Here is a 12,201-nt window from a genome sequence, read left to right on the forward strand (position 1 = left end):
GAGGGGGGAACGCACGTTTGTTTTGCAGCAGATCTGTGATTCTCCCAGCTGGCTAAGAGCGAACCCAGAACAAACACTTGACACACACACACACACACACACGCACACTACACACGCACACACACACACCTATCACAGTTGCGGGAAAGGAAAGGTAAAAGATGCAGTCACACAAAACCACAATAAAAATGTGAAACAACGACGAAAAAAAAACGCACAAATGTTGACCGCCACCGCCACCACCGCCACTATCCCCGAATGTGTAAATGGGAGGAGATAGAAGAATATCCCCCCCTCCCTACGCACAACGAGACACACACACACACACCACAACCCGGCAGCTGTGAGGAACGGAGGTGCGGCCACAAAATCTAAAATAGAGTGAGAAAGAAAAACGAGGGAACAGAGCAGACCAGAAAAAGAAAAGTTATGCCCTCGTTGATCGAAGCTTGTGAGAGCGCGCTCCCGCGTATGCGTGTGTGCGCGCGCGCGAGCGAGCGCTAGGTTCGGCCGGCGGTGGGGATGTGTCTGTCTATGTTGGATGGAGTAATGGGTCGTGTGTGTGTGTGTCTGTCTGTCTGTCTGTCCTTGTGCCCCCCTGCTTACCCCCCCCCACTGGCCTGGTCGCGGGGGTGTGTACGCGGATGCCGAACAAAGAGACACGCAAAGAAGCAAGGTCCCAGTAAGAAGAAAAAAATTGATCACTAAAACAAAGCAGCAGCAGTCGGACGCGTGGGGGAAGGAGGGGGCGGGGGGCGGGGGGGGGATAGAGAGCAGGGGAGAAATCAGGTAATAGAGTGAAAACTATATAGATATGGAGCTCTCTCTCTATATATATACCCACACACACATATATATATATATATACACACACAAACAGACAGAAAGAACGAGCGAGCGAAATCGTGTAGGAATAGGGAGGGAGAAGAGGGTGAGGCTTTTTTCCCGGTGTGTGTGTGTGTGTGTGTGTGTGTGCGTGTGTGTGACGCACTGAGACGACAGCGACAACGACAAAAAAAAATTCCTCTACAACCTCCCAGATGAGAAGCGAAAAGGCGGATCCCCCCGGAAAAAAAAAAACTAATCAATACCCGCGCGGCTACGAGCAGCGATACGGGAGGAGGGGAGGAGGGGAGGAGGGGAGACAGACAAGCAAAGGACAAAAAAAAAGAGGGAAAGAAAACAAACAGAACGAGAGAGAAAAGAGGGAGAAAAGTGACAGAGGAGTCTGCGCGCGCGTGTGTGCGCGTGTAGGAAGGGGGGAGGGGAGGGGAGGGGAGAGGGGAATATACGACTAAACGTTGACTGGCGAGTCCGTTCAAGAACAAACGTAAAGTTTGTGAATGTGAGACGCATCCATGAGTGGAGTGAAAGCGGATGAGTGAGAGGTGAGAGGGAAAGAGAAGGGGGAAAGAAAAAGCGAGGCGAGTGATCGCGCCATGGCAAGTCATCCATGCGACATACATGAAATCGGTGTCGTTGAAGAAGAGGATGCGTGGGGAGGGACCTGCACGGTGCATCTTCACCGCTGCCCTCCACGCACACACACATACACGCACGCCACATGACACCTGTGGTGACATTCAAACACAGACCCAGACTGCGAAGAGGAGGCGGAGAGAAAAAGAGCGACCGCGATATCGGCAGAGGGTTGCACACACGACCAAAAACATTGTCTTGTGCACCAATGCGAGTGTCTCCCCGCGGCAAGTCGTGTGAGGTTCTGCCTTTGCCACTCCCCCCCCCTCCCCTCTTCGCATCAGTAGGGCCAACTGTGCATCCCGCTTCCTTTGGTGTTCCATTATCATGAAGGGGAAGAAGGTAGCCAAGGCTTCACGCGGGGCATGCACAGTGGAGATATCCAAGAGAGAATTGATATATACTGTTATATATTCTCATATATATACTCATATATATATATATATATTGAAACAGAAAAAGTGGGAGAGAAGAAGCGCCGCTTGCCACGAACGCATGACGCAGCGAATCGAAATACGTGCAACGCCATCAACATCACACACCCTCCCCCCTCCTTATGCATGAACACAAAACACGCGCACGATGGGGGGCAGGGAGGGGAGGGGGGAGGGGATGGAGTGAATGGAGGCAGAAAAAAGAGGAGAAGGAAGGGATAAGAACAACATTCGAGCTCACACCACCTACGTGTATGTGCCACACACACTAGTACTATCAGCAATATCAATAATAGTAGTAAAGTTACTAATCCACCACGCCCGCCCCACCCCGCCCCCCCCCCTCCCTTTAACGAAGCCCCCATTCGCCAGCCTCAGCCTCCCCCTCTCGTCACTTCGCTGTGCTTTATAAATATATATATAATTATCCTCCTGCCTGCCTGCCCCCAACGCCTTTTTCCCTTACAAATGCTCGAATACTGTGAAGAGGACACACAACACTCCCCACACACGCACACGCACCGAGAAAAAAAAGAGCAGGAGCGTCCATGTACTCGTGTAGCACCTCTTAACAGAATCGAGACATGAACTCGGATGGTGGCAGCCATACACCACCGAAAGTGAGTGCCACCCTCGGCGTGCATCAGAACCCCGCCCTTGTTACAAGCGACCAAGCACTGGAGTCGACGTCCACCTCATCCACCGGTTCTTCCCTTTGTAGTCTGCTGCAGTCCAAGAGAGTGTTGAGCTCGTTTTTTTTTTCTTTTGGTGGTGGTGGAGGGAGGGAGGGCACCTAGCATCCGAGACGAGAAACCTGCAGAAAGAGGGGAGAGAGAGAGGGGAGGGGATAGATGCATCAGGAAAGACATGCTCTTTCTCCTTTCACTTGCGCGTCATGAGCACTGTCAGAGGCTGCTCCAAGTACGTGATGGAGGGGTCCTCGAGATGATCCTCAAGGTCAGCCAAGCGGTAGTGCGCGAAGGCGTCCAGCGCATTTGACACGCTTTCCATGACATTCTCTTCCGAGACGGTCACCTCCGGTGCAAGTGTGTCGGAGTTCCAGCGACCAAACGTCATGAGCTCATCCGCGGAGGCTTTCGATGGCGGCGAGATGGTGATGTCGCACAAACAGCGGTCCGCTGTCAGGGACGTGATGGCGAGTCCCGTCGGAGGCGAGGTCAGGCACACGTTACTTACAAACCACACAAGCAGCTTCATGTTTGAAGGCATGCGGGCTTGTAGCGCATCCAGCATCTTTTTTGTGACGGGTGAGATGGAGTTGTCCTGAAGTCGCTCGTTCGCGATGTACACACCGAGCAGCGACTGGCCTGTCGTCTTGGCGGCGTACTGCACATGCGCGTAGGCGACCTCCAGCATCGGGTGCGGTGCGGTCATGGGCAGCGTGTGAAACAGTGGAACGGCATCGGACACGTAACACACACTAGAAGAGGTGCTGCTCGCGGCGCCGGGGCTGTTGTGCGCATTGCTGAGGTTGGCATTGCCCTGTGCCAGGGCGCCAGCGTCCTCGCTTAATCGCTTGCCAACAAGCATACCCATGACGGGCTGCGCGGGATACTTATAGCAGTGCAACAAAGCCTTGGTGTAAGCCTCTGGCGAGGCCACGACACTTGTAGACGAGGAAGACATACGCGTACGTGTGCGGTGGTTATGACAGTGATCGATACTCAGTTGTGCTGCTGTTAAGTCTGGATGTGTGCGTTGTAGAGCTGTGTGTGTGTGTGTAGCGAAAAAGGAGAGTGCCGTATAAAAAAAAAAAACTGGTCGAGAATCTCTCGGTGGATGTGTTTAGCAGGTGCACTCCAAAAGACGTTGAGAAGGCGACAGGAGGAGAAGGAGGAGGAGGAGGAGGATCAGTAAAAAAAAGTAGTGATGTATGCACACAAAAAAAAAGGAAACAGACATGTAATACGAGGATGAGTAGCAGAGCCGGGGAATATAAGCGCAACTGACACTTGCCAGGATGTGTGTGGGTGGGTGAAGGGGGGGGGGGGGCATGAGCGCCGTGCAAACAGGATTGAAAGAGCACACCAACGCCACTCAGAGGCACACCCTTCCCGTCCCCTCGCCAGGATCACACACAGCCAGTCACCCTCACTTACAAATAGAGAGCAGACGTACATGATTCTCTCCCCCATCCCCTTCCTCCCTTCTGACTCGCACAGACATGTTTATAGACTCCCCCAACTGTGGGACCGTCGCTGAGTGTACGTGAGTGTATCGAGTCACCTGGCGCGCGCGCCAGTTCGTTTGGGGGAAGAAGGGGAGGGAAGGGGAGTCAACGCCAATTTTGATTTTGTGTTCCAATGGGTAGTGGTGGTGGTGTACATGAGAAACAAACGACGACGACGTGTAAAATGAGAACGTCAACGCGTACAAACAAAACATAAGAGTTTTTTTTTTTTTTGGGGGGGGGGGGGGGTAGACCGCTCCGACCGGAGACGCGTAGCGCGGGAAAGGGCACACACACACACAGAGACATACATGTATATCTTGCGGGGAACAGTGCGAAAGAACACGACATAGCCAGTGGGCGGAGTGGTGTGTGTGTGTGTGTGTATGGTGAACCAGTGAACATCGAGAATTGTGTCGGTCCGTGTGTGCATCTATTCCGTGCGGCGCCCACCACACACACACACACACACATCACCCCGCCCACCGACGTGCGGTGCACGCATCCGCCAAAGCTGAGACAAGATGAGACCTACAAAAAAGGGGGGAGAAATACACAATGAAAAGACAAAGAGGGACACGAAATGCCCGGGCAGACGGGAAGGGAGGGGAGGGGAGGGGGGGAGGGGGAGGGGGGAGAAGGCAACAAGAACACCGCACGCCTGCCATGACCCACGCACCTCCCCCCCCCCGGCCCCCCGCCCCGTCTGCACCCGCACATCCCTCCCCCTTCCCTGACCATGATGTAAGCCCCCCCACCCACAGACGTGCACCGTATAAGCACTCCTCGACAAGGCCAACCTCATCGCACCTTCTGGGTGCAGCCGCTGCCCATTCCCACAGCCGAGCGCGCCTTGGCTAACACGCCGGACCGACCCGTTGTAAACATCTCGTAAGCGCCCGCAATGTTGTACTCCAGTCCTGTGAGCGTGACGAAGTCCACCTGCCGCAGCGGCACCACGCGAGCCGGGTTGCCTAGAAGCAGCGCCAGCAGTCGCCTCCAGTAGTTGGAGTCCCCAGCGGCTCGACCATCACGGCTTGCGTTGCTGTGAATGTCCGCGCCGTTCGAATCCTGTGCGACAGCCTTGCCACTGCAACCGACGGTATCACCTAGACCCGTCTCCTCCGCAATCGGGTTGCCGTGCAGAGTGAGGATGGAAAGGTATGGCAGCGGTGCGATGCGCGTCTCAACGACACGCCAGTCAGCGATGGCATTGCCATGCAACCGCAAGTTTTCCAACGGCAGCAAGCTTAAGTCCGTCAGAGAAGAAATACCGTTCTGGCTCATATCCAGAGTGTGCAACGTGAGAAAACAGTTTGCAACGAGACGGCGCAACACTGGCAGCAGCTGCTCCATTTTTGCATGCAGGTGGCAGCCCGATATTCGAACGCACGACGCATCGTACCTTTCCGGACGGAAGCCGTTTGTTGTACCATTCTTGTTGCGCTGCCGGGAACCTGTGGTACCGCTCGTGCCGAACTCGTCCCCATCGCCGCCCCCAGCAACGCCGTCGTCGTTGCTGTTGAAAGAGAAACGCCGCTTCTGCGTTTGGAATTCGTACGCCTCCTCCTCACCATGTTTGTTACGCGCCTTGATGAGCGTGCGTTTCGAGACAGACTTGTCGGCTTTGCTGGGATCGCTCTCTTTGTTCAGGAAGACCCCCTGGATAGCCTGGGGGTCAAGGACAGCACGAGGTACCTGGTTGACGTGCACACGTCCCGAGACAGGCGTCGCTCGCAGCAGTGCCGCCGGCTCCGTCGCCTCCACGAAGGAGAAGTCGAGGAGCGGCCACACATCATTGCGTGTGTCGACGCGGGAAGCTATCGGCTTGTAAAAAGCCTCAACAGCGTGGTACACCTGTTCTGGGCGTCCCACAGCGAGTCCCCGAGCATTCACGGCGGAACCACCCGCTTTCCCTGGAGGGAGAGAGGCCCTGCGGCCCTTCCTCTCTGAGAGTCGCGTCTGCCGCTGCCGCAGCGGCAGCGGTGATGACGACATATCGCAGAGCGCCAGCGAAGACGGCGGCACAGCCGGCGTCCACTTGGCGAGCACCTCCGCTACGGTCAACATCCTGCGGTGTATCGTCACGGCGAGGCCGTCGTCAAAGAAAATTTTATCCTCGAAGAGAAGGTTCTCGGCACCCCAGACAACTCGCATGCAGCTCAGCGGCTGGTTGCGCTCCGTGAACTGCCGACCGAGCTGACTGTACGCCTCCTGCTCCGTTGTCGGGACTGGTGGCGGTACCAATACCTCCTCCTCTTGTAGAATGTCTTTGCGCAGCTGGAGGTCGACCTCTACAGGAACCATCTGGCCGGTGGGACCCGACTTGCTGGCGGAGGACGCCACCCAGTGCAACAGCTCGAAGAGCCGGTGCGAAACAAGCAGCTGACCCTCTGTTATAGTAACAGCATCCTCGTACGGCACCAGGTTACCGTCCGACAAACGATTCTTGTGTGCTGCGGCGGAAGCATCGGTGGACGTGGGAGCACTCGACCCTACAGCCGACCACTGCTGGTGTGACCGCGCAATGGGCTGCGACGGCTGCGTCTGCCGTTGCTGCTGCTGGAACCAGCGAAGACCGTCTGCAGCACGCGCAGCTGCAGCGGACGCTTCACTTCGAACGCGGTTATCGGGACTCTTGGAGGCGTTGTGGCGCACAGGGATGGTCCTACCAGCGGACCTTGCCCGCCCGTGTCCATCTGTTTTCGCCTGCTGGGGCAACGCTGCCTGTTCAACGAGTGCATCAGCGTTCCCACCTCTGACACTACCGTCAGCACCGCCTACATCGTCATCGTCGACCTCGTCGCCGGTGGCGCAGCGATGAGTGCGCTCGCGGCGCTTGCGAAACGCCTCATATCGCCGCTGCCCAGCGATCCTCCATTGCTCTTGACGCCGCAGCAGCTCGCGAACGCGCTGCCTCTGACTCCGAACACCACTCTCACCAGCGACGGTGACCGGAGAAGCGGTAGAAGCCTTGCTGGGGGTGTTCAAAGAAGCAGTGGCGTACCCCCTGCTACCTGCGGCGGGGATAGTTGCCGCGCCACCACCACCACCACCAGCAGCAGCAGCAGCAGCAGCAGCGGCGGCGGCCACAACAGTAAGATGCCGCTTCTCCGACTTGTGCACCCACCGTCTCACCCCTTGCAGATTGCTGTCTGCGATGATAGGGGGGTAGGGAAAGTGTGTCACAAGTAGCACCTGAGGAGATAAAAGGTCATAATAGCCGTTGACATCCTGCGATGTAATCGCATCCGTAACAACGCGACGGCCGCGCTCCACCTGCTCATACTCCATGTGCGTGTGTGTGTGTGTGTGTGTGTGTGTGTGTGTGTGTCCGGGGGGAAGGGGAGGGAGGGGAAGGGGCCGTAGAGATGATGATACGTTTGTGCTCTCACGGTTCAAAAGATTTCACAAGTCGTATACATATGACAAACAAAACATATAATCAACTACAGCCAATCAATGGGTCCGCGGGGGCGGTGGGGGCGGTGGGGGCGGTGGGGGCGGTGGGGGCGAGGGGGGCGAGGGGGGGCGGGCTGGCTGGCTGGCTGGCTGGCTGGGAAGAATTGCCCTAATCTGTTCTCCTCCCCCTCCTTTCCCCAAAAATTACAAAACAAACAAACGAAAAAAAAAGAGAAGAGCGAGGCGCACGCTGGGCACGTGTTGACGGCTCGTATGACTGTGCTGACCTGTAGTGGGTGGGGAAGGAGGCGAAGGAGTAGAAGGGGGGGGGAAGAGGAAGGTCCGGGAACGGGAACGGGAACGGGCGACGTCAGGAAAGTTGAGATGATGGTCAAGGATGAAGGGACGCAACCGTGCGCATCAAGCGTGACTAGCGGCCACAGAGTTGGTGTATGCGAGACCACATGGGCGCGCGTTGCTGTGTTTAGGAGTGTCCCTACTGCTAAGGCAGCCCGCTCACAGCGCACTGTCGGCCAGGTGAAGAGCCGCAATGGGTATGTTGGGGGGAAGAGGTGGAGAGAGCGCACCCGTCGCAGTGATGCGCCCGTATTGGCGCACTAAACCCTGCGGGAATGGCCACGTCACTACTCCAGTGGTGCTCAACTCTGTGAGGAGCTCTTGTCCCGTGTATACGATTTTGTGGCCCAATGAAGGTATCGTTGACTACTGATGATACCGATCACACACACACACACACACCACACACACACAGAGAGAGAGAAGGAAGCCAAAACAAAAAAATATACACAGGGGAAGGGACAAAGGACGAAGAAAAAGAGAGTACTGTACATCACAGTGGCATGCAGATCACGCGTAGCCGGTAGTGGCTTGCTTCTTTGGGCTGTAGCCGCGCCTTTCACCAGCACCACGAAACCCCCGACCATCACTCACTCTACCCGCCCGAAAATTATGTATATATACACACACACACTCACTCGCGCGCAATCGCCTCGTTCGAACTAAACATCAGAAGGGATGAGACAAAGATAGAGAAAACAATGTTTCCCTTTCTGTCGCTCAGGCGCACACACACACACACACGCGCGCGTAGAGGAAGACAGAACGAACAACGAGAAAAAAAAATAAAAATACAATGGAACGAGAAAGAGGCAGTTGTTGTTGTTTTTTTGTGTTTTCAAGCGGAAAGGAGAAATAATGAGTAATCCCTCGCGCCGCTGTGTGTATGTGTGTGTAGGGGGGGAGGGGACGAGAGAGAAAGGGGGGGAAGGGGGAGGGGACGAGAGGGAGGGAGGGAGGGGCGAGAGAGGGAGGGAGGGGGAGAGGGGCGAGGGGGAGGCGAGCAGCGTTTTGTACACACGCAGGCTTTACCGTCTCTCGAGACCCAGGAGAGTACGAATTTGGTGGCTGTTCTTGTAATTGCCCTCCATGGCATTCAGCGCCTCGCGGCTGTGACGCAACCCCGTCCTCTTCACCTCCACCGCCCTCATCTCCTGCTCCACAAGTTGCTTCTGCCCAGAGAGGCAGTTCGTCTCGTGATCCAGCCCGAGCAAGCGGGCTGTAACGAAAGGATGAGCAACCGTGGCAGAGAGAGGAGCAGCTGCAGTGGCTGCGACAAGCGAGACCTCGTGGGACGACCCTTCTCCTGGAGCGGCCTTGGCGCTTTGAGGACGCCTCACGGCGGAGCCGGAAGTGGCTGGGGGTGCTCTGTTGACGACTGCGCGTGCAGCAGGCGCATCCTCCAGCAGACCCGCCGTGGGGAGGAATTTTTCGACTACATCCTCTCCAGATGTGAGCAGGTTGGCCTGCACGTGTCGCACCAGGACGTTCTTTAGCACCGGGTCCACATCTGCCTTCCGGTCTGCCTCCATGTCCGAGACGTACTTCAAGTACATCTCCACCTCCTCCAGCTCGCGTGAGACGTCGGCCAGACGCTGTGAGTGTGCTTTGGTGTCGGGGTCCATTGTGTCATTCGCGCGCTCTTGGTTCAGTAGCGTGCTGCGCTGCAGAATTCGCATGCGGTCCACCTGCGCACATCGTTTCGCTCTGGCCTCCTCTGCCGCGTACACAAACTGTTCGTAGTGGCCCACGTACTCCTCTGCCTCACGCTGGGCGAGGTCGGCGTCAGCATCCTCCACCGCAGCAAGGTGCTTCAGCAGCTTTGGCACGCACGCATCCACAAACTTGCCGTACATATCGCCGGCTTGGTCCCACTGCATCAGCACCTCCTCGCAGTGGCGCAGGCAATCGCAGTGGTCTGACTGCGCCTTTAGTTTCGCTTGCATCGCCGCCTCCTCCTTGGCGTGTTGCTCTCGCCGCGACATGGATTCCTGTACGTAGCGGCTGCGCTCGCGCGCCTTCTCAGCGATCTTTGCGAGCTGCTTGTTGAGCTCCTCCCAGAGCTCTCGGCTGGCCTTGTCCATGATGCTCAGTTGGGTTTTGACGCCCGCATCAGCAGCAGCCGCCCTGGCCTCCATGTCGACAATCTGCGCGTGCGTCTCCTGGATGGCCTCTTGCACGGCATTGATGTCATGTTGCACTGTAGGCAGCGCCTCCTTGGCGTACCTTTGGACCACCTCGACGGCTTGACGGCCGTCATCGATCACGTCAGCGACATCTCGGCCGAAGCTCCGGGTGTCTTCAGAGTGAAGCGCAACGAGTGCAAAGCGAGCCTTGTACAGGAGGAGCAAGTCGTTGGAGAAGTCAACCTGTGCGTGCAGGTTGCGCAGTGCCGTGAGTGGGTCAGCGGCCTCGATGGCATCTTCCTTCTGACGCTTGACAGTCTTCACGCGCTCCTGCAACTCACGGAGAGCGTCCTCAGACTTCTTCAGTTCCCGTCGCGCGTAATCGCCGGGGTCGTAGTGCAGACGCTCGTGGAGGGCAACGGCAGCGCGGGAGGGGTAGATGTCCTCCTCATCGTCCCCCTCCGCCTCTGTTTCCCCTTGCACAGCCAAATCCGCGTCCTTAGTTGAGTCCGCTGTCTCCTCCGTGTGAGCAGACGCCCTCTTACACAGCGACTTTCTCGCCGCACGCGCCTTCATCTCGGCGTCGCCGACCCAAACCAGCTGAGCGAGATTGTCCAGTAAACCCAGCTGCTTCAGATATGAGTCCAGCGGTGCCAAAAGCAAAGGCGATCGCAGCAGGTCATCCAGCGCACGCTGCATCGCGTCTACCTGAACCACTGGCATTTGAATTATGGTTTCCGTCTCCTGCAACGGCGTTCGCAGCGCGTGTTGCTTCACCACCTCAGCAGGGGACATCTCGAGATCCTCTGTGCATCGGTAGGTGGTGAAGTACGAGTGCAGGCTCTCCACTGCGTGCGTGTTGTGGATCACGCCCTCGGTCGGGAGATCAGAGAGAAGCCCCTGCAGCTCCGCCACGCGGGCGGACCAGCGCTTGCTGTATCCCTCCACCCTCTCACGCAGCTCGGCGTTTAGTGCGGCCTGCTGACACCCGTGGTACATCACAGATGCACATTCAATAGGATGCTGCAGCCGCGCCGCCTCGAGGGCCTCCTTTGAGCTCCGGTCTGTGATAGGCAACAACTTCTGCATGGTGGCCGAAAGTGCCGACGACATCGGACGGCTGAGATCCCCGCGAATATGCCCCGCCGCCGTGTGTATGGGGGAGAGGAAAACATCGTTGCCGCAGCCCCGCACGTCATCGAAACCAACGTGAGAGCGCAGTACCGTCAGTGCAGTAGCCGGCGGCTGCGGAACGAGCGGCTTCGCTCGGTACCCGCTATGCGGCACGGTTGTCGCATAAGGTCGTCGTTCTGGATACATGATGCCTCTCTTTCTCTTTTTTGCTTTTTTTCCCTCACAGAAATAAAATGTTGATTCGACCACAAAAAATCAAAACTTAAAGCTGTGATCGAGCAGAACAAAAGTGGAAGGGAGAGCAGAGAAGGACTACGCGATGGAACAGGGAGAGGGGAGAGGAGGAGAAAAAGTGTGGGAGGGGAAGGGGGTGCTGCACACGTGCACCTCCCGCGTCTTCTTGAGCCTGTTTTTGTTTGCTTTTTTTGCTTTTTTGTGTGTGTGTGTGTGTGCGTGTGTGCGTATCGGCGTTGACGACCTCTTGAATCTCACTCGATCTTTTTTCTTCCGTGTTGTTGGTGATGTCCCCACGTCCATGCACCTATTCCGATGCAGACACTGGGATAGGGTATAGGTGACTTGCCAGTGTGTGTGTGTGTGTGTGTGTGGAGGGGGGAGAAGGAGGGGAGAAGGAGGGGAGAAGGAGGGGAGGAGGAGGGGGGGAGGAGGGGGGGAGGAGAGGAGAATGGAAGGTGGGATCAAAATAAGACACAAGCACGCACACGAGAAACGTGGAATATGAAGTAGATGTATCTTGGAGAAAAGAAGTGCAATACAACTACCAATGTGAGGACTGGTAGAATAAAGGGGGGAGAGCGCGAGGTGCACTGGCGCTCCCCCCTACCCCCCCCCACCCCTCACACACACACACACACACACACACACAGAAATTAGTTGTTTAAACATGTGTTTGTCCTCTCAGACTGCAGAGGCCTCCGCACAGGAAAAAACGGGTGGCACACGAAAGGCATCAACCCAACCTTTCTCATGCACGTCGGATACTAACGTGTGTGAGTGTGTGTGTGTGTGTGTGTGAACAGTGAGCGAGTACACGTGAAATGACATATCGAAGTGGAGG

General features: G+C 56.6%; 3 protein-coding genes across 3 annotated transcripts; all 3 read right to left on the minus strand.

Moving 5' to 3' along the window:
• Positions 1–2,795: 2,795 nt before the first annotated feature.
• JKF63_06392 (uncharacterized protein) lies at positions 2,796–3,560 on the minus strand (the record flags this gene model as incomplete). The annotated part of the gene is made up of 1 exon (XM_067902342.1): positions 2,796–3,560. One exon carries the CDS (start codon positions 3,558–3,560, stop codon positions 2,796–2,798), a length of 765 nt encoding a protein of 254 aa, XP_067759363.1.
• Positions 3,561–4,905: 1,345 nt separating this feature from the next.
• On the minus strand, positions 4,906–7,398 carry JKF63_06393 (uncharacterized protein; the record flags this gene model as incomplete). Its single annotated transcript, XM_067902343.1, has 1 exon — positions 4,906–7,398. One exon carries the CDS (start codon positions 7,396–7,398, stop codon positions 4,906–4,908), a length of 2,493 nt encoding a protein of 830 aa, XP_067759364.1.
• Positions 7,399–8,891: 1,493 nt separating this feature from the next.
• JKF63_06394 (uncharacterized protein) lies at positions 8,892–11,309 on the minus strand (the record flags this gene model as incomplete). The annotated part of the gene is made up of 1 exon (XM_067902344.1): positions 8,892–11,309. The coding sequence occupies one exon, from the start codon at positions 11,307–11,309 to the stop codon at positions 8,892–8,894; it is 2,418 nt and encodes an 805-aa protein (XP_067759365.1).
• Positions 11,310–12,201: the final 892 nt, after the last annotated feature.

Source organism: Porcisia hertigi, chromosome 7 (assembly GCF_017918235.1).
Source record: "Porcisia hertigi strain C119 chromosome 7, whole genome shotgun sequence".
Lineage (NCBI taxonomy): Eukaryota > Euglenozoa > Kinetoplastea > Trypanosomatida > Trypanosomatidae > Porcisia > Porcisia hertigi.